This window comes from Phasianus colchicus, chromosome 2 (assembly GCF_987193195.1).
Source record: "Phasianus colchicus chromosome 2, bPhaCol1.hap1.1, whole genome shotgun sequence".
NCBI lineage: Eukaryota > Metazoa > Chordata > Aves > Galliformes > Phasianidae > Phasianus > Phasianus colchicus.
In genome coordinates this window covers 82,338,369-82,360,865 of record NC_143437.1, presented here as the reverse complement: position 1 = coordinate 82,360,865, position 22,497 = coordinate 82,338,369, and the positions used below count along the sequence as shown (strand labels likewise).

Genomic DNA, 22,497 nt, shown 5'->3' with positions numbered 1-22,497 from the left:
GTGGTAAAATGACATATTGGCACTGTTGCTTGTTAAATTAGATAAAAAATTAGTTTACAGTATCCAATGGAAATATTTTCAATAATTGTTAGTTATACTATACAATTCTTAGATATCTGACTGGCGACTTGATCTCCTCTATGTGAAGCTCAAAAAGTAGAAATGTGAGGAGAGGCTGAACGAGAAAAATTGCAGTGCTGAAACTTGTGTAGTCAAAGCCAATTATTGCAAACTTGGCTGTAAGGAAACCTGATTTTCATTTTCCTAATAGAATCATAGAATCACCTTGTTGGTAAAGATCATCTGGTCCAACCATCCACATACCACCCATACTTCCCTACTAAGCCATGTTCTTTACTACAACATCTGAACAGTTCCTGAACACCTCCAGGGGCAGTTGCTCAACCGCCTCCCTGGGCCAGTGCCTGACCACTCTTTCAGAGGAGAAATTTTTCCTAATATTCAACCTCAGTCTCTCCTGGTGCAGCTTGAGGCCATTCCCTCTAGTGTCATTAGCTCCCCAGCAGAAGAGACCAACATCCACTTTGCCACAGCCTCCATACAGGTAGTTGTAGGGGGTTGTAAGGAGCAATAAGGTCTCCCCTGAGCCTTGTCTTCTCCAAGCTAAACAATCCCAGTTCCCTCAGCTGCTCCCCTTAAGGCTTGTGCTCCAGACCCCTCACCAGCTTTGTTGCCATTCTCTGGACACACTCCAGGGCCTCAGTGTCTTTCCTGTAGTGAGGGGCCCAAAACTGAACGCAGTACTCAGGATGTGGCCTTACTAGTGCTGAGTATAGAGGGGAGATTGCTTCTCTGTTCCTGCTGGTGACACTATTTCTCATACAAGCCAGGATGATACTGCCTTTTTGGCCACCTGGGCAACATTGTTCTCTCATGTTCAGCTGAGCATCAATCACTACCCCCATGTCTGTTTCCTCCACGTGGTCTTCCAGCCACTCTGCCCCAAGCCTGTAGTGTTGCTTGGGGTTGTTGTGGCCAAAGTGCAGAACTCGGCACTTGGTCTTGTTGAACTTCATCCCATTGGCCTTGGCCCAGCAATCCAGCCTGTCTAGATCCCTCTGTAGGGCCTTCTCCCCCCTCCCTCCCACCACTGGGCAGATTGACACTTCCTGCTAACTTGATGTTAACTGCAACTTACTGAGGGTTCGCTCAATCCCCTAGTCCAGGTCATCAGTAAAGATACTGAACCTAACAGGCCCCAGTGCTGACTCTTGAGGAACGCCACTGGTGACTGGTCACCAGCTGGATTTAATCCCATTCACTGCTGCTCTTGAGGGCCAACCCTCCAGCAAGTCTTTCACCCAGTACAGAGTGTACCTGTCCAAGCCATGGGATGCCAGCTTCTGCAGGAGGATACTGTGGGAGGCAGTGTCAAAAGCTTTGCTGAAGTCTAGGTAGACTACATCAACAGTCTTTCCCTCATCCACCAGGCAGGTCACTAGATCATAGAAGGATTTCAGGTTGGTCAAGCAGGACCTGCCTTTCATGAATCTATGCTGACTGGGCCTGATCTCCTGGTTGTCCTGGACATGCTGTATGATCTCCATCAAGATGATCTGCTCCATAACTGTTCCTGGCACCAAGATCAGGCTGATAGGACTGCAGTTCCCTAGATCCTCCTTCCAACTCCTCTTGTAGATGGGAATCCCAGTGGCAAGCCTCCAGTCCTCTGGGACCTCTCCAGTTGACCAGGAATGCAGATAAATGGTGAAAAGCAGCTTGGCAATCATCTCTGCCTAATAACCTGCTTGTCTCAAAAGTAAATCACAGGAGATGGAAGGGACCTCTGGAGATCTCATCCAATCTCCTGCTAATGCAGTTCCCTATATGGGGAAGCATCCAGGTGGGTTTTGAATATCTCCAGAGAAGGAGACTCCACAGCCTCTCTGTGTGGTTCATTCCAGTACTCTGTCACCCTCATGGCAGAGAAGTTCTTTCTCATATTCAGATGGAATTTCCTGTGTTGCTCTTTGGACCTGTTGCCCCTTGTCCTGTCACTGGGCATCACTGAAAAGAGCCTCTCCCCTTTTTATTGACACCAGTCCATTTACTTTCCAGCTGGGAGAAATGCAGTGGATTTAGCTGAGAACTTGTAAGCAGGTGGAATGGGGCAGTGAGGTTAAGTACTGGGTGACCTAGTGGGGGAGTCTTTCAAAGGAAGGGATTTGTTTCTGTCTATTGTCTCTCACAGTTTGGGAAAATATTCTGAAATAAGCCAGAGAAAATCTATTTAACTTGTGAAGCACTTTGTTGCAAATGCACATTCCTGTTTCTTTATGCTGCCTGAAAGTTTTTTACCAAAGCTTTCAACGTGATATTTTTGTGTGGAAACTGCATTCTTCAGGACATAGCAGGCCTAGATTGGATGAGATTGCAAGTGGCATGCTGTAGTCTGGTTAGGTGATTGGGCTAGATGACCTTTGGAGATTCCTTGCTACTTTCTTTGACTTCCAGTACAAATGTTTGCAGGACTTATGTGGTTGTTGGGTGTGGTGCATTTTTTGTTTGCTTTGTTTATTTATATTTATTATAACCTTTTAGATAAACAGGGGTAGATTACATAGATACAGAAATCCTTACCTTAGTTTTCAGCCCGACTCTCAGAAGTACAGGCTTTGGCAATTGAAGCAGATTGGAGGGCAGATTACGAAAGAGTGATTGATAGTACTGATGAGACCGTGTGCCTAAGTGCAGGGCATCCTACTTTGGCCAGGAGCTACTGGTGTCTCTCTCCTAATGAGGCCTAAGCTGTGGCTTTGACACTCCTCAGAGAGGTGAAAAAGGTGTTGCTGCAGGATGTTTCTGGTGGCAGATATTAAGCTTTGCTTTGCACCTGGATCTCTTTTTGTGCAACTGAGATTGGTGCTGTCTTGTGGATCGTCTTTCTTGGCCTGGACACTGTGGAGGAAGCAGCTTTGATGCAGTCCTAGGAAGTTCTTGTCAACAGCAGTGAGGAAACAACTAGGTACATGTATGTGATAAGAAGACTTTTAGGGAGGTACCTGTCTTGTAGGGGTGGTTCCCTCTTTAATCTAGATTTCCTAAGGGGATTAATAAAGAGTCAGTAGATATTGCTCAGAGAGTAGTCAAAATTAATTGAGCGCAAGTGTCACATCTTCCTCAGCTAGCTCACTGGTGTGGCATGATTCAGCTTTACTAACTTAGATGCTTTGAACTGTTCTCCCAGAAGGCCACAGGTAAATTCCCTAAAATTTAATGAGGTTGCTCTGTGAACAGGTAATGTACAGTGATATCCTTATTGTAATGTTGAGGTGCTTTAAGAGCAACACTGCTATATTTGTAACTACTTGAATTCAGCTTCCCCATGCTGGCAGCAACAGTTTTCAGATAGTGTGGAAGAGTAAATATGAGTTAGCTGAGCTATGATTTTACTGTATCACAGAGAAATAGTGAGATTGCAGTTTTCCAGTTTTGCAAGCAAGAGGTAGATATAGGTGCTTGGTGAGGATGGAGAGTAGCCGCATTCTGTCAGAGCGGTGGGCTTGTGTGTGCAGCTTTGCTCAGAGGTGGATGATGAGCTTAAGAGCTTATGGGTCAGGGCTAGAAGGCAGGCTAGTATGGGTGATGGTGTAGGTGTCTGCTCCTAACTACAGGATCAGGAAAAAGTAGGAATGAAGCCTTCCTGTATTGTGCTTATGTGGCAAAGTTTTGGTAGCAAGGAGGCTGCACGGGGTTAACTTGGTGAGGAGCACAGCAGCTGCCCCATGTCAGGTCAGAGACAGCTCCAAAAGGGACCCACTGCTGCCAGAGCTGAGCCATGAGTGGTGCTGGGTGTGCTCTGGGAGAACAGATTTGGGGAAGGGAAAACTGCTGCATAGCTACTGGGAGAAAGGAGTGAGAATGTGAGAGAAGCAGCCTTGTAGGCACCAAAGTCAGTGAAGAAGGAGGGCAGGAGGGGCTCCAGACATGGAGGAGAAGCTCCCTTCAGCCCAGGAGAGGCCTGTGGTGGAGCATACTGTCCTTCTGCACCCCATGGACACCACATGGAGCAGATCTCCTCATGCAGCCATGGAGAAGGCCACGGTGCAGCGGTGGATGAGGCCTGAAGGAGCTGCAGCCCATGGAGATATCCCTCAGGAGCCCTGTTCTGGAGCTGCAGCCCATGAACAGGAGCCCATGATGGGGCGGGAGGGCTGAGGGAGCTGCTGTCCATAGGGACCTGTGTGAAGCACCTCCTGAGGGATGGGCCCTGTGGTACAGAACCATGTTGAAGCAGTGCTTGGAGAGCTACAGCCTGTGGGAATCCCTTGTAGGATGAGTTTGGGAAGGATGGCATCTGGTGGGAGGTACCCCATGTGGAGCAGGGGGACACTTCTTCTGAAGAAGTGACCATGAAGGAGAGGCGGAGACAAAACATTATTGACTGACTGCTGCACTTGTTCCCTGTGCTGCTGGAGGGAGAAGGAGGAAGAGGATGAGTGGGAGGAAGGTGTATTGCTCTCCATTCCCACTACTGTAATCCGTTATTAGCAATAGGCAATAAATTATGTTATTCTCCCTTATGCTGAGTCTGTTTTGCCTGTGATGATGAGTGATCTCCCTGTCCTTTGCTCAACCCTTGAGCCTTTTTTCATCATATTTTTCCTTCCTGTTCTTCTGAGGAGGGGGAGTGAGAGAGCAGTGTGGTGGACTTTGGCTTGTTGTCAGTGTGAAACCACCACAGCCTTCTTCAGAGAATTTGAAGAGGCCTGACATTCACAAGCTGTGGTGTTTGCAGGGGACTTGAACCACAATGAGAATTGCCATAGGGACAGCATAGCAGGGAGCAGGCAATCTGGGAGGTTCTTAGAAGTGTCGCCCTGTGAACTTAGAAGTGTCATTTTTCATTACAAGTGGTTGAGTCAAGTGGTTTGTCAAGTTAGGTGCTCAGATGGACCTGACTGACCTGCTACCGGCAAAGGAAAGGCAGGTTGAAGATGTAAAGGCTGGGGATGGTCTTGGCTGCAGTGGCTGTGAGATGGAAGATTTTAGGGTCCAAAGAAGAGGGAACAAAGCAAAGAGCAGAATTCTAACTGTGCACTTCAGGAGATGAGACTTGGGCCTGTTCAGGGATAGGTATGCTTGGAAGAATTATTTGAGTGGTGGGGTCTAGGAAAGAGAGGGGCCCAGGGGAGCTGGTTTTCAGTGTTTTTAATGTTATTTTTTATTTCTTAGGGTCACTTCTTTTTGCTGTAGAGGAGCACATCACAGTGAGCAGGAAATCAAGCAAAAGCAGCAGGGAGCCTAAATGAGCAAGTTGCTCCTGGCAAACCTCAGACAAAGGAAGTAATGTAAGAGGTGAAAGCTGAGACAGGTGATCTAGACAGAATATAGAGGGACTGTTGAAGCATGCAGGAATGGTGTTAGTGAGGAAAAGAAAAATCTGCTTGGAGTTGAATCTGGTAAGGAACCTGAAGCACAACAGGAAGGACTTTTGCAGATGCATTAGCAGCAGAAAGAAGGCTAGAGAGTGTGTGGACCTTCTATGGAATGGAGCAGGGCAACTGGAGGTAAGAGATACGGAAAAGGCTTCCTTATTTTGGTCTTCACTAGTAAGACTTGCTTTCATGGATCCCTTCTGTGTAAGAAATCTCCCTGGATCTTTTAATTGCTCGTTGGATCTCTGTTATGATTAAAAATGATGCCCCCTGGTGGACTAGAAGCAAAATAGAAACTACTTTCAGACTTCCTATTCCCCTGATTCTTACCTGATTAATGTCTGCTGAGGATTTGAGATATATTACTCTTCTGCATTCCCCTTTGGAGCCTCTAGCATAGGAATGGCATTGGACCTATTAAAATGCGTCCAGCAGAGGACCATGAAGGCCATCAGAAGGCAGGAACACCTCTCCTATGAAGACAGGCTGAGGGAGCTGGCCTTGATCAGCCTGAAGAGAGAAGGTTTTGGGGAGACCTCATTGCAGCCTTACAGTTCCTAGAAGGGGCCTACAAGAAAGATGGGGAAAGGCTCTTTGTCAGGGAGTGTAGTGATAAAACAGATGGTAATGTCTTTAAACTAAAAGAAGAGATTTAGATTAGACATTAGGAAAAAAATCTTTATGTAAATGGTGAAGAGGGACTGGAGAGGTTATCTAAGGAAGTTGTGGATGCCCCATCCCCTGGAAGCCATTCAAGTCTAGGTTGGATGGGGCCCTGGGCAGCTGATCTAATGGGTGACAACTGTCCCCATGGCAGGGAGTTGGAACTGCGTGGTCTTTAGGTCTCTCTCAGCCTAAACCATTCTGGGATTTTGTAGTTTTTTTTTCTTGAATAACTTTGCTTGCCATAAAGCAGTTTTATCTTAGTTGTGAAGACTCAGTCAACTTAGATTTGAATGGGTATCTAATTTCATACTTGTCTTTGTGGTCTGATCATGTGGTATAGAACTAACCCTTATTTATGCTCTGCTCTTGCTCTGTTCACTGTTGCTTTCCATTAGGTGTTACTCGTATGTATGAGTATGTATGCCAAGTAGTCCTGCTTGCTGACACTGTATTTGAGCTGGTCAAGAGTACCTGGGCTCCTATTTTGTTTCCACCTTAGCCAAAACACATAAGAGTTGATCTGTGATCATCCCATCAGAGGAGCTGGTTGCTTTTGTGCTGTGGGGTCACTGTGTGAAGAGGAGGAGGAACTTAGAGGTTCAGAGAGCATCCTAGTGCTTCAAGTCTGTTCTAGCTTTGGGCATTGAGAGCACTAATTCTGTTGCTCACAGATATGGTGACATGCTTTATGGGGGATGTGAAAAATTGCCCAGGTCAGCATGCTGATTGTCTCAGTTAACCCAGACCTTCAGTTGTCCTTTGTCTCTTGAGGAAAGGTATTTGCTTCCTGCAGACTGTTCTGACATTTGGCGGGTTGCTTAGCCCTTGTCAGAGCAGAACCTGGACAGGAGGTTGATGCTGAGGGGCAGTGTTGCCAAGCAACTAAGTGCAGCTGGGATTTGGTAAAAACGGTTCTGTTTCTCAGAGCTGTGCCTGTCTCTGATTTTTGTGGAAGAAAATGGATATGCTGATGAGGACTGAGGAGCTGTACCTTCTTGCACGGCTGGGAAAATGATTTTGGTTTTTTATTTGATCCGTGTTTGGTTATTGATTGCCATGCCCTTCTTGTATACTAGCTCTTTTTTTAAGCAGAAGGGAACAGGAATTTCTTATGCGATTTTAGTGAAGTACTTAAACAGTTAAAGCTTTATGGCATAGGACTGCCTTAGTAGGATGAAAGGCTGTAGTAGTCCTATAGGAATTTCTGCAGAAGGAAGTGGAAATGATTCACCGTGTGTAATCTGTCCTTCCTGAGTGCGCTGGGACTTGCAGGTAGATTCAATGTGAGGTAGCAAGTGGTTACTGGGACGTAGTAATAATGTTAAATAAGCTCTTTAGAAAAAAAAAAAAGAGGAGTTTTTCTCTTGTGTCACATAAATCTGGTGATAGCAAGGAACACTGCTTAAAAGGAAATTTCCTTCCTCTCAAATTTAGCTGATAACATGGTGCGTTTGTGTGTTGATGTTCCAGCATGACAGACAATCATTTTGCCAAATTCATTTGAATTGTATTTCATCTAATGTCATCTCAGAGAGGAAACTCCATAGATTCACGAAACAAGAAGATACCTTGAGAGAAAATGCAAAGCTCATTTCAGCTTTATCTGGGGTGATATGTTCTGATTATATAAAAATAAGTTTTCTCTTTTTTGGTTTGGTTAACCATGAGGTGGTCAAATACCAAGTTGTTCAAAGGTTGTGGAAACATACCTTAGAGGAGTTTAAGACAACTGAACAAAGTCCTGACTAGCCTGATCTAATTAGATCTGCTTGGAGCATCGGGCTGGTCTGAAGGACCTCATGAGGTTTATTCCTAATTTTCACCTAAATTACTTTGATTTTCATTCACTGGCTGAGCAAATACAGCAGCTGGATCTTAAGCGTCTCGTAGAGCAGCAGGTTCTTAAGCGCCTCGTAGAGCAGTATTTGTACCTCACGTTTTGTGGGTTGGTCCCCAGAAAAGCTTGGTTCTGTATTCAACTTTATCTTCCCTTGTTCTTTCCTTAAGTTTATACCTTGAAGTGCACAGTAAGTGCTGCTCTGGAGGTTAGTAATCTTACAGGAGAATTTGGGGATTATCAAAGAGTGAGATGGCATTTATCTAGTAAGAAATTCCTGTGCCTGAACTACAGTGTGTTACTGTGGCCCCCTACAGTAGCTCAGTAGAAAATAAGAGTGAGTGGTGCAGCATTTCTATCCGCATACTTTGTTTAACCTGCAGAGGAGGTGAGCAAAAAAAAAAAAAGGTACGTATGTGGGGAGGAAGGTTGGTGAGTATACTGTTGTGGTGAACGGATGTTATGGGCTCAGCTACTTGCTTGTTGCCCCTTGGTGGGATGGATGAGAGAACGAGAAGGGTAGAAGTGAGAATACTCATGGACAAAGGTGGCTTAACATATAAAGCAAAAGCTTCATATGCAGACAAGGCAAAGTCACTGAAAAAATAGGGAAGTTTGTCCTGGGGGATATTGAAAGGGTAATTTAAGAACAGAGCTGTTATCTAGTGTAGGCAACATGAGTTCATCAAGGGAAAGTTCTGCCTTAGTAATCTGACTTCCTATAGTAGTCACCTGCTTGATAGATGAAGAGCAGGTAGTAGATGTGATCTTTCTGGATTTCAGACCCTCACAGTATCCTTCTGGTCAAATTGTCAAAATGTGATTTGAACAAATTAATGCTGTGCAGGCTGATGAACTGGCTGAATCTCAGAACCCAAAGGGCTGTAGTACATGGGGCTACATCTGCCTTCTGGATAGTGGTGTTCCCTAGGGCTCAGTACAATTGCCAATTCTGTTCAGTGTTCTTATCAGTGTTGAAAAAATGGAATACATCCTCAGCAAGTTTGCTGATGATACTAAACTAGGAGATGCTGTTAACTTCCTTGAATAACAAGAGAACTTGCAGAGGAATCTAGATACCTTGGATCATTGACAGTCAGCAACAGCATGAAGTTCAACAAATGCTGGGATCTGCACCTGACATGGAGTAATGATGGTTGCAGGTACAGAATGGGAGATGAGTGGCTGGAAGGCAACTCGGCAGGGAGAGATCTGAAGGGTGCTGGTGACAGCAGGTTCAACATGAACCAGCATTGTGCTCTGGCAGTCAAGAGGGTAAACCACATTTTGGAGTGTGTTAAACCAGCTGGTCAAAGGGGTGATTCTCCCACTTATATGTTGGTATGACCTCATCTTTAATATTGAATTCAGTTCTGGTCTCCACAACATAAAAATGATGTTATGGTCCTTGAAAGCATTTAGGGAAGGCACCAAAGCTGGTAGAAGGGCTGGCATGTCCCTCCTGTGAGGAGAGGCTGAGAGCATTTAGGTTGTGTGTCTGGTCTGGAGAGAAGAGGCTGAGAGGTGACCTTACTGCTCTCTGCAGCTCCCTGAGGAGGGGAAGCAGAGGGATGTGCTGCACTCTGCTCTCTAGAAAAAGATGGCCCCATTCCTGACAATGTTCAAGAGGCATTTGAGTAATGCCCTCAATAATATGCTTAAACTTCTGGTTAGCCATGAAATGGTCAGGCAGTTGGACTTAGATGATCTTTGGAAATCCCTTCCAATTGAACTGTTCTATCATAAAATAAGGTATTTATTTGCTACTTCCTGTTGGCTGGCAGTTGCTTAGCCATTTCTTGGAAAGCAGGATTTCAAATGTGATGGTTACTTGGAAGACAGATGCCACAGTCACAAATATCCCCCAACTTTCTCCTCCTTTCCTCAGCTTTTATTGCTGAGCTGATTTCATATGGTATAGGAATATCCTTGGTCTGTTTGGGTGAGCTGTCCTGTACCTGTTCCCACACAAACTCTTTTAATCCTGCAGCCTCCTTAGTGGCAGGGCAGCACAAGAAATAGAAAAGACCTCTGACACAACTCAAACATCAATGTGTTATCAACACTGTTTTGTCAAATCCAAAACAGTAGCACCAGATGTGCAATGAAGAAAATCAGTACACTGGAGAAAATTGGTACAAGAGAGCGGCCAGTCTGGAGGCTTGAATTTGGCACTCTGCTTTGTATCTACAAACTTCAGTCTCTTACTATGAAACAGTGCAGAGACAAAATAGAGGTTCACGTGGAGAGGTTATGGTGGTGCATTCACTGGCTTTGTAGTGCAGGATATAGGAGGGAGAGCATCTCCAGTGCCTGAAGTCTGTGCAGAGCTTGTGTAGTTCGGGGGATGCTTTCTAGATAGTTTCCTTTTCAGTTGTATTTGAGTAAAAATGGTAGAGAGGAGCTAATTAATACAACTACAGATAATCTGGTAGATAAAGTTTATTTTTCACTCTTGTTTGTTTATAACATTATGGCAGACTATATTATAAACTTGTGCTGCAAGCAAGTATTATTTCTGAGGTTTTTGTCATGATTAAAGGAAGAACTTCAGTTGCTGGCTGAGGGCTTTGCAGCAGGTGCTTGTGGGACCTTTGTGTTGTGCTGGCTGCAGGAGGCACTCGCTGTGTCCCAACAGAGTAGCACAGATTTACATATATGTGTGTATGTGTATTTATATGTATATGTAGTACTTTCAATGCTTAGCTATTAACTTATGAAAACATTTTTGTAAAGTCACAGTTCCCTACATTTTCCTTTTATTCCTGCATATGAAAGGAATATAAGTTGTTCACTTAAAAACAGTAAGTCTTTCAGTAATTCCTTGCTGACAAGGGAAAAACTGTAGTCAAGACCAGTTCCAGAAGCCTTTTATTGAAATGTGAAAGCACAACATAACCTTGTCTTTACAGAAAATACCAGATGCTGCTAGCTAAGAGGAAGTGAGTGAGCACACTTCTTTTCTTGCAGCTTGAACTCTGACATGAGCAGTGCTTTCTCTTTGAGCCAACAGGCTGAATGAAATCAGAGCTCTGCTCCTTAGCCAAATCCAGATTTGATTCCTAAGGCTGCTAGCTTGTTGAATATGACCAGGTTGGCACCTGTGACATTTCTGATGTGAAAGAGCTGTGACTTTACTTTCCAAAGGGTATGCTGTGGTGTGCTACCATTCTGCCAGACTGAGAGCACTGCTGTAGAAACATCCCATGTATTCTGCTTATGCTCTCCGTATGTGCTGGCTGAGGAGCTCGAGCTGGCAGGCATGGTAGCTCTGTCAGTTCTGATAGCTGGTTATGGGCCTGCTTTCCTGGAGATGGTGAGAGTGATTGGGGAAATCTGTGATGGGATGTACTGAGATTGGAAAGTGATGCTTTAAAGGAAGATTTATGACAATTCAATGAGGTAAAAATGACATTTGTTATTTTTAAAAAGTATTAAAAGCATTCCTAATGAAAATATTGTCATTTTATAGATAGGATGAATAGGAGACCTTGTGATATTTTGGGGAGCAAATTCTTGAAAAGGCCATCTTGATCTCACTTTTTTCCTAATATTACTTGAATCAGTGATGTATGGGATGTGTGTATGTGTATTAGTTCACACTGAGCTTGGAAGTACTGTATTTTTATTGTTTGATAACTTAGATTTCATGTCGTCATGTGATCACCCAATCTTTGGTAATTTTTTAAATTTTTTTTTAATCTTGGAAAAGCAAACATCCCACAGTCTTATTCAGTCAAACTCATGTTTCTAATGTGTGACTGTTAGCGAGGCTGAAATATTTTGGTTCCATCTGTTGTGTCCTTATTGTATTACTTGAATATATCCCAGAGTTAAAGTAGTTATAATTTGGATTTGAATTTGTTGTTGTTGTTGTTGAAGCTGTATATGATTATCAAGTAAATCACCTGTTTATACTAAATTTTGTGACTTAAACAGAACTGAAAGAACTTCCATTCTAGCTACGGCTTTATACAGTTGTAGAAATAGAGTACTGACTGTATTTGAAACACATTAAACTATTATTGCTGCTATTGAAGTAGTGAGGTGTTAGTGGGCTGAAGGGCTGAATGGAACTGGCTGATTGGGGTTTCATTGAGTTCCAGGGGAAAGGACAGCCTGTGCAGGGAGACAATACTTCTGTGTGGCTTTTGCAGTTAAAAGTAGGGCTGGGCTTAATTGCTTTGCTGATGGCTTTCATGAAAATTGGTTGTTCAGATGGAAGAGACAAAGTTGTGGGAATTCTGTCCTTGAAACTCTACAGCAGTTACCAGATTTTGGCTAAAAATAGCCATGTTATGCATCCAAGTCTTGTTTTTCCAGTGTTCTTGCAATAAATCCTGAGCTGTGCAATTCTCAGCCATTACCAAGCCGAGCTGTTTAGCAGTGTGTAATTGCTTTTATTGCTGACCTTCAGCACGACTTCATATTGCTGAGTTCAATTTTATTTAAAACTACCAAAAGCTGTTCCTTGTGTTGGAAATACCCCCAGGCTTTTCTTGATGTAGCAAGTTCTAAGTTTCTTCTTAAATTCTGGCCTTGATTGTGTGACAAAATAGCTGAAAATCTTGTTTTGGGAAGAATTCCACTTCGGAGAAGAGCAGGAGATTTCTACTAACTACTTTAAATGAGATGATCTTTAAGGTTCCTTCTGACCCAAATCATTCTGTGGTTCTGCATATTTGTTCAAGCTACAGATATTTGTTGCCTTTTTATATAAAAGAACATTTTATTGTGTATGTAGATGTTCACATCTCAAAGGCACATGAAGGCTGTACTTGGATAAAGCATGGAGGTAAGGAATGAATAATTCCTCCATTGCATAGGAAAAAAATGAGCTTAATGTGGGGAAACAATGTGACATAAAAATGTGCTTCAGATGAAAATCAGAAACTAAATGAGTGGAGCAGACAGTAGGTAAATAGTCTCATATCAGTACTTTCTAAAGACCAAAGACTCAAGGTCTTTGAAGAACGTTTTATTTGAGAGTAAAGATTCTTGTAGTGTAGTTCTTGCACAGTTTTTTAACTGAAAGATCTTTAAAAATCTTGAAGACCTCACATATTCTTTCTAAGAAGGTCTAGTTTTTAATTCATTAAATCTGACATTTTTCTTCCTAGCTTCTTCCTCCTGTTTTGAAGACTTAACTGATTCAGTAGACCTTATTAACATTGCAGTTAAGGTTTTTGTTTGTTTGTGCTGGGGTGTTTTTTTCTTGCTGTTTGTTTTTGACACGTGTGGCAATCTGGGTTACAAACAGTAGGAGATGGTGAGTAGGATTCCACTTCTTTTAAGGAGAACTGAGCAGCTTCCAGTGAAGCTGGTGAAAGATCTTTGAAACAGCAGGATTGTACTGAAAATACATGACTGCATAGCTTTTGAGCATCTTAGTCTCCCCTTGACCTAATCTCTGTCTCTAGTGCTGTTTTGACAGGAGGTATTCAGAGGAGTCGCTTTGGTTCTGCCTTGTGCTTTTGTTCTTCCTTGTGTGCCCTGTGGAACTCGTGTTAGCCATTCTTTTTCATGAAATCATAGGCTGTCCCGAGTTGGAAGGGACCTGAAGGATCAATCCTGGTTGCACATATGACTACTCAAAAATCAAACTCTGTTTCTGTGAGTATTGTCCCAATGCTTGTTGAGCTCTGCTAAACACAGCTGCCTGTTTGCTTTCCTTTCCTTCTCTGTATCTGGTGTATAAGAATGCTTGCCTTCTGTTCGTGATCTTTATCTGGAACTCAGCTTGGATAAATGTTTCTGGAAAACATTGATAACTTTATTAAAGTGTCTAGTAGAAGGGTGCTAATGCTGTCTGAATGGCACTGAGAAGTAATGCAGAGAGAGCACTGCATGTCCATACGCTGATACAGCCTCTGAGATTTTGGTATATCTTTGGCAAAAAGGTGACTTTTGTAGGAATTGGCTGGCAACCATGAGGAGACCTGTAAATCTTCTTGCAGTTAACTCGCTTTTCCACAAGATGGAGCCAGCTATTCGACAAATAAAGTGTCAGCCGGTGTTCCTCCTGTTTGGCAAAAGAGAATGGAATTAAAGTTACTTCCCTGGCTTTCCTGGTGAAAGGATAAATGACAGAATTGTGTCTGGCAGAAGATGTAGGTGATGTTGGCCCCAGATAAGTTTGCTACAGATTATTTTGAGAAAGCAAAGCACTGAGTGCACTGTTATGTGTAATTGGCTTCTTTCCTTGTAGAATTGCTACTCTGTACATCTGTAGGGATGTAGAGCATAAGCAAACTGAAGTGTACAACAAAAACCACTTGGATGTGGTGCTCAGGGATATGATTTAGCAGAGGATTGTTAGAGTTAGGGTAGTATGGTTAGGTTGTGGTTGGACTTGATGATATTTAAGGTCTTTTCCAACCTGAACGATTCTATGATTCTGTGATTCTAAATCTCATTTAAAGTGAAAGCCTGGACAAGCTTTCGTCATTGACATTAAGTTTTAAATAAGGAAAACTTATTAATTTCCATGCTACCTATTTAAATGCACATAGTCCAAAGGATTTAGAGTAGCTTGTTGAGATGTGAAACAGCCACCTTCCCTTTGACAGTCAATATAAAAATGTAAGGCCATGTCCTTATGTGTTTTACTGCAGTTCTCGCCTCTTTGCTCTTTGTAAGTTGAGATGTTCAGTAAGTGTGGGCAGCACCTCTGCTGCAGCCAAATAAATGCTTCTGTGTTAACCTGCTGCTCCAGCAGCTGAGCAGGTAATGTGGTGAAGGGGAGGAAACTTAAACCTTGGGCTTCCTGGAACAGATGTACTTTGGCTTGTGTTTTCTTCTATGATGCACTAAGCCAGACTCAGCATTGTCATTGCTGCTGTTATTGTTGCCTGAAGAGTTAGATTAGCTGTACCCACAAAAACTTGTATCTATAAGTTGCAGTTACATTTAGTTACATTAACAAGGAGCAATACTGGAATTTTTATTGCTGCCTTCTTGATCTACTTTCTCATATAAAGGAGAAGAGCGTTTTGCCCAAAGTGAGTTGTGGGAATAGGGAAGAAAGAGATGCAAGGCGCACATTAAAGACATGCAAGGAGCTAGTCCAGTTTAAATAATATGGGGAGAAATATCAAAAGCGATATTCCAAAAAGGGAAAAGTGCAAATCTGTTTAGAGAAGAGCGTGTAGTTCAACCGAATATCCAAAAATGATGCTTACTGATCACAAAATTCACACTCTGAAATGCATTTTGTAATACAAGAGCACTGTGTGAAGATGGATAACTTTTTCAGCAGTTTAAAAATTGGATTTAAATCAGCTTCTGTGAAGACTTGTGTTTAAAATTTGTCATGGACTTTCAAGGTCTTTATGCTTAGGCTTAAAAAAGCTGAAATCTGATTTTGAGATGTTCTCATCTTTTCAGTAGCTGGAGATATTTTTGCAAATAGGGAGAATGTTCTGCACAATAACGGTAGTGACAGGGAAGTTTACTGTAAGTGGGGAAAAAAACCTCTCTTCAGCATGTTTCTTAAATTTACAAGTTATCTGGCAATTCTGAATGCTGAAGATACGCCAGAAAATGCTGAGTCTTGTGGCTGTGTCTTTCATTTTGAAGCCTAGATGGTCCCTTAAATACTCAAATGTGTCACAATTAGGGATCTGGAACTCAAGGCTATGTAACCATGGGTTTCTCCTCTTCACCCTGGGATTTTACTGCTGAACACAATGTAGTACGGCGTATAATGTGACACTGACAGCTGCAGGGCTGCTGGGAAGAAAGAAGTTTAGTCATTTTTTTGCTTTAAGATAACTGAATTACTGCTGCAAATATGACGACATATGCACAATAAGCCTAATGTGCTTTTATTTGGTATTAGTTATTTAATGGTTATTTAAATTGTTAGTGTCCTGGTGAAGAGTGCCAAATGTTCTATTAAGAACTGAAAATTAAACTTAAGTCTAATTAGTAGACAATGTAGAAAAGGAAAAGTTCAGATGAAACAAACAAGATTTTCATCTTTGAGGTAGCAATCTGTCTTTGGAAAAGATAGTGTTTCAGAGACTGCTTGGACTGCTAGAACAGATGTAAACTTACCAATTATTTTCAGGACAAGTGCAAGTCCTGTGGCTCTTTTCCTAATGTTATCTTTAGCCAACGATGAAGTTACTTGAAGTGGATTTTATATCAGGAATGGCACACTGAAGCAGTGCAGCAAGCTGCTAACATGCAGCTCGGTTGTTCTAGTAAAAAGCTTCTATTCAAATAACTTTCAAAAGAATAAAATGTTGTATTAAAACTTATGTCAAACAACATTTTGTGCCAACGTTGGCCAACTGGAGTTGCACTGTATGATGGCAGTTCTTGGCAGGCAAGGAAGCTTTACTGCTGACACAGAATGTTTGCAGAGTGTTGAGCAAAGCTAATGTAAAGTATGTACTTGGGAACATCAGCTGCTGTTGCTTGCTTATGACCTAGGAGTTCTTTTTGTTCACAGGCTGTCACACTGTGTATTCAACCAGCGTTTTGATGCCCATGCAGAAGAATTTTATAATTTCTTCTACCTACTGCTTACAATGGCCACAATTGACTTGCATTAATTATTATTTGAAATGTTTAATATTGCACATTTATTGTTAGTCTGAAATAAATTCAGAGATTACATGTATATACTTCTGTTTGACCTCAGGATTGTCAGTGCTGTTGCACTACTTAGACTGCTACTCTGTTGCTTTAAAGAGTTTTATTTCATTAAGTTATTTCATAAATAAAGTTAATGAACATCCGAGAATAATAAAACTGTTCCTTTCTAAGACAATAATAACTGGTATGTTATGATTTCGCTGTTTGGTTTCAGGTTAGCAATCTTTGTCCCAATTTATTATAATAGACTTCAGACATGTAGAGCCCCCATTCTGACTGTGTCTTATCAAAGGAGAATGTATGCATACGGGATGTGATAGCTGAAAAAATCTGAGGAATAGGGAACCAGACAGTTGGCCTAAAGAGCAATGCCTAGCTCAGAGACTGATGGGATATGTAGTTGTATTAGTCCTGCCACGTTTAAAAATAAATACAATTATAGTAGCAGTGTGAACACTGTGAGGAGCACAAACATGATACGTTACAGATAAAAAATACAATGCATAGATACTACAGATAAATGTCTCCTGTCATTGTAGTAACACAGTGAGAACTGGCTTTCTTCTTTATCACCTGAGGGTAAGCCATCCATTTTCTCCACACTGGACAAGCTGCTGGGTGCACAAGACCTTGCTGTGTTTGTTTTTAAATTCTCTTGACTGTGTTAAGCACCTGCGTAAACAAAGTTACGTTATCTATATTGGGGAGGCTAAGGAAGTATGTAGAGTAAATTTTTTTGCTGTATTCAACAACTTTAGCTGGAACTCGATTAATATTTTGAGGCAGGTACCCTGCAAAACTCCATTCTAGTATGCTAAAACTGGAGTACTGTGTGGTGATCATGGGGTTTTCCTGTGCTCTATGTATGTAGTCCTTGGTGGGGTGGGGGAAATGACAGATCAAGAGGTTGCTGGTTTTTGTGCTGTTCTAATATTCCAAATAGTTTTACTGATAGTTTTTACCTAACTAGAGTCAGTTTCTCCATTGAAGTGTGGTTTGTCAACATTAGTTTCAGTGAGTAATTGTTAGCTCTCTTGACCCCTGAAATCTAACTTTACAATGGTAGCAATTACTTCTAAAACTGCCAGTCATCTTAATACTTATGATTTTGGAGGTCAAACAGTGAACATAAGGTAGTTTGACTTGATGAGATGATGAACAAGACAAATTAAAAGCAAACTGTCTACCCAAAATATAACTATTACGTGGAAAGCCTTCTGCAGTAAAGAGAGGGCTGTGTGAATGTATGTTGGGATTTTGTACAACAATTCCAAAGAACGGAGGCTAACTGAAAGGACTTTGTTCTTCCTTGTTTTTGCTAATGCTGAACAATGCTTGTGCATTGCCAAGACTTTTCCCTTCCTGTCTTCCTTCTCTCAGGTGAGAGGGGTGAATGGACAAGAAACTGAGAGGAGACGTATCTGCTGACACTAACTATTCCATTACCAGTGTTGTGTTGTGCATTAAAAGTTCAAGGATAAGAGAAGGAAGCAGGGACGTTGGTGTTCATGGTGTTACTTTCCAAAGCAGCTGTTATGCTGAAGCCCTGCTTTCCAGCAGGTGGCTAACCTTTTACCTGCTGATGGGAAATAATGAGTAAATTCCTCTTCCTGCTTTGCTTGTGCACACAGCTTTGATTGCACCTGCTGAACTGTCATTATCTGTAAGTTTTCTCACTTTTCCTCTACCTTCGTTCTGTATCATGGAAGAGAAGAGTGAGCAAGCAGCCCTGTGTTAGGCTGTCTGTTATGGATTGATTCCAGCCAGTCCTAAGCTAAAGATAGGAGAAGGAGGCATGATTTTCTAGGAGCAAGGAAAGTATTTATGTACTGTGTTAATTATAATAACACAAAGTGCTGCAGTTATGGTAGTGGTCTGGATGTGCATCTGTCTTACCAAGGGGGAAGATAATTGCTCTAAACACTTTCCATCTTTTTCAGTGTGCTTTCCTGCTTCTGACAGTTAATTATTTAATCACTTTATTCCTTAGTGTTCAGAACTTGATTAAGTCTGAATTCTTGTCCGTTCACCCCTCTCACTTGAGAGGAGGAAGACAGGAAGGGAAAAGTCTTGGCGAGAGTTTAAAGCAGTGCCTTTAGGGCTGGTGGTGTTGAGAGTGAGATTAAAAAAAAAAAAAATAATAAGAGCCATAGAATCACAGAATATCCCGAGTTAGAAAGGATCCAAAAGGATCACCGAGTCCAACTCCTGCTCCACACAGCACCACCCAAAATCAAACCCTGTGTCTGAGAGCTTTGTCCAAACGCTGATTGAACTCTGGCAGCTCAGAGCCGTGCCCACTGCCCTGGACAGCCTGTTCTGTGCCCACCAACCTCTGGTGCAGAACGTTTCCCTGACCCACAGCTGCCCCTTCCCCGACACAACTCCATGCCGTTCCCTCAGGCCCTGTCGCTGCCCCTCTGCTCCCTGTGAGGAGCTGCAGTTGCCATGAGGCCTCCCCTCAGCTCCTCTGCTCTGGGCTGAGCAAACCCAGGACCTCAGTGCTCCTCATATATTTTCCCCTCCAGACCTCTCACCATCTCTGTAGCCCTCCATTGGATGCTCTCTGATAGTTTTATGTCGTTCTCATATTGTGGTGCCCAAACTTTCACACAGCACTCAAGTTGAGGCCACACAGTGCATAGCAGAGGCTCTTGTTAAAAGTTCATGCAGTTGGTGATTGCCAAGCCCTCTGTTTTGTCAAGATCTCTCTGCAAGGTATCTCCTCCCTCAAGGGAGACAACAGCTCCTCCTACCTTAGTATCATCTACAATTTTATTTAATATGCATTTGAGTCTTGAGTCATAAATTGCACTCATAAAAACATTAAAGAGAATTTTAAAGAGCATTTGACTTGAAATTACTACAGTTAAATAACCCAAGTGGAGTTAGACTTGATTCTCTTACAAGTGTGTTTGGGATTTCAGGACAGCATGCTGTATGTAAGTCTGTCTCATGCTAACACAGCTGAGAAACAATGATAAAGTTCATAAATTGTCTGGATGCTGGAATATATCATGGGTTTGACTTTGTAAATGTCTGTATAATTGTTCCATAAGAGCTTGCATGCTAGTGTTTTGGAGTCCATGCATATATAGGTATTAAAGGATTTGTTTCGCTAATGTAAGATTACTCTGTGTTTAATTTCAAGCTAGTTACAGATGCTTTTCTTAGGAGATTTTTAATTGGAGAGAAAGGGGTATCTTCTACTGATTTTTGCTGATCTTTGCATTTGATGCGTAGCCATAAAGCATTATTCGAAGTGTAAGCGAAATCTTACTGCTACTCATAAGCCAGCTTCTAAAAGTTTCTTTGGGATGTGTTTCCCAGCTAACTGAAATGTTATATAATACCAGTTTTAAGTAGAAAGTCATAAATAAAATGGCTGAGCACATTAGAAGTAATTAGTTGTCTTGGAGAAAGAGCTGTCAGCCTTTATTCAGATGTCCTTTTGCTTAGAATAGAATAATGCAAAAGAAAATCTTCACAGTACATGGAATTTTGAAATTAACTAATATGTTTCCACATTTCCCTTAGGTCCACGATGGGCTTCATGGAACACTGGTGTTTTTATTTGCATCAGATGTGCTGGAATACATCGAAATCTTGGGGTCCATATATCAAGAGTCAAATCTGTCAACTTGGACCAGTGGACACCAGAGCAAATACAGGTAAAATGCTGATGTGTTTTCAAATTGGAAGGAATTCTAGGAATACTTTTGAAAGGATTGAGTTTATCATGTTTTACAAGCAAAGAATAGAGACAGGAGATATACAGTGATTTTCAAATGTTTTAGGGCAACTGTTCAACAAGATAACTTAGTACCTCTGCACAGACAGGAAAATTACATGATCAAAAAAAGATACCTTTGGTTTTTAGGAGATGTATTTAAGAGTATTCTACCTTCCCTTACTTTGAATCTTTCAAATGTGGTTCTATATTAATAAAGTATTGCATGTACTCTTTAAATCTTCTGATTGTAAGCAGAGGATGTCCTTTATAGATCGTGCAAAAGATTTTTCAGGTTTCATTCCACGGGACTGAACAGATTTTAGTCAGCTATAACCTATTCACAAATACCTAATATATTATTTAAACAGTTTTGTGAATAATTTTGTTACATAATTTGAACTCCTCTCAAGTGTGGGATCAGAAATACTCATGTTCATAAGAATCTATGGTATGCTGAATGAGTTTGAGAAACTGAAGCTTGTTAAGTGCAATAATTGTGGGACAGTAAAGTACTTTAAAGCCTGCAGGGTCATTTAATCACACCTTTAGCATTCTGACTGTATCAGGTAGATACTTGGAAATATGCAATGGTCATGAATTAACTGTTTTCTACAACATTTCCTTAGTGCATGCAAGAAATGGGAAATACTAAAGCAAGACTACTCTATGAAGCAAATCTACCAGAGAACTTTCGAAGACCTCAAACAGATCAGTATCCTTTTTCCTTTAGTTTTCATATTGAAATTATTTTAAATGCAATTTAGATGTTATTACTATTTCAAGAAAATTCTCCATTTGGCAACTCATTATTTCATTGATATTGGCACGTAAGAAAAAGCAGTAGAAGTTGGGAACAGTTCAGAAAAGGTTTAAATTGCTGCAGTTATAGCAAATCTACTTTGCAATGAGATTTGGCAAGCCTCATTTATTTTTACTGTCAAAAAAAGTGACTGCATAAATTCCATATATGTAGGAAGTTGGAGTGATACCAGAGAGCTCTCAATTCTATCTTTGTCTTGAATAACTGCCAGCTAAAGTTAGAAGAATTTGAACAAGATATAATAAGCTGAATGGTAATGTAGAATAAGTCACTGGATCTTACACAAGTGAAGTACAGATTTCTTTCTCCAGATTAACTGTACGGCTTTCTGAAGTTGAAGTGTATGTACTCTGTGAACTGTATGAACACATGATTAGCATGGGAATTTCTGAATAAACCAGGCGTCTGTCAGCCACCACTTGTGCTGGTGTGTGTTTATTACCAGGTATTTGGAAGAGGAGGGGTTGGAGTAAAAATTATCTGCCACAAATAATTCATTTTCTTCAAAAATCGTATTTCTTAAATGTATGAAATCCATTGTAAAACTTATAGTAGTATTAATTTAGATTTGAATTGGCTTCTGATTTAGTGATGGTACTCCACAGGTAGGATTTGCTTCACTTGATCTTACTCTTAATTATAATGAGATCTTAAACCTTACTGTTAATCGGGCTGAATCTTTTCCTTGCTCTCTTAAGTCTAATATAGGCTATGGAGGCTGATAAACCGACTTAGTTTTAACTGGATCTGAATTTTCTCCATCTCTATAAAAAAGCAATTTTGATTCTTCTGTTTATTATATAGTATGCTTGACATGCTATGTATCAGCAGATTTTCTTTTAAATGGTTATGGGCATAATTCTAATGTGCATTTGAGCAAATCTGACGAGTTTCTGATATTCCAGTAGCTTTTGAGTTAAGTGTGCCTAAGCATAATTAAAACAAACAAACCTGGAACTACATAGCACAGTAGTTTTCCAACTTTAGTACTGTAAAACTTGATATCCATCGTAAGACTGAAGTGCTTAGATTAAAACTTACTTAAAACTTGACCATGAAGGTGTACATTTTGTACTGCAGCTAACTTGAATGTAATGGTGTTATTGCAGGAGAACTAATAATGCTATGCTTGAAGCTTTTGTTTTGAGTAAAGCCAAAAGTAGTTTTGTTGCACAGTAAATCTCATGCAACTGAGAAAATGATCACTTTTGCCTTTCTAGGCTTATTTAAAACTTTTTGTTGACACTGGAGATAATAATTTAGTCTTTTGTCAGTTTCTAAACGGTGACATTTTAAACTGAATTTATTTAATTTCACGTGTCCTCTTTATTAAAAAATACCGTATTGGGAAAGAGGATGGTGACATTTTCTGGTTTAACTTTCTTCCCTTCAGTTTTGGCAGCTGTATAGCTGCTTGACATTGGTGACAAGCTGCTGT

At 41.2% G+C, this 22,497-nt stretch overlaps 1 protein-coding gene across 6 annotated transcripts in view; it reads left to right on the top strand.

The window, feature by feature from the left end:
- Positions 1–22,497, top strand: part of SMAP1 (small ArfGAP 1) — a 93,508-nt gene that overhangs the window by 5,792 nt on the left and 65,219 nt on the right. For all 6 annotated transcript variants that reach the window (XM_090136189.1, XM_090136188.1, XM_090136191.1 and 3 more), the window contains exons 2-3: positions 20,044–20,177; positions 20,866–20,951. In XM_090136189.1, coding sequence (XP_089992315.1) covers positions 20,044–20,177; positions 20,866–20,951 — 220 coding nt within the window. The remainder of the gene's footprint in view (positions 1–20,043; positions 20,178–20,865; positions 20,952–22,497) is intronic.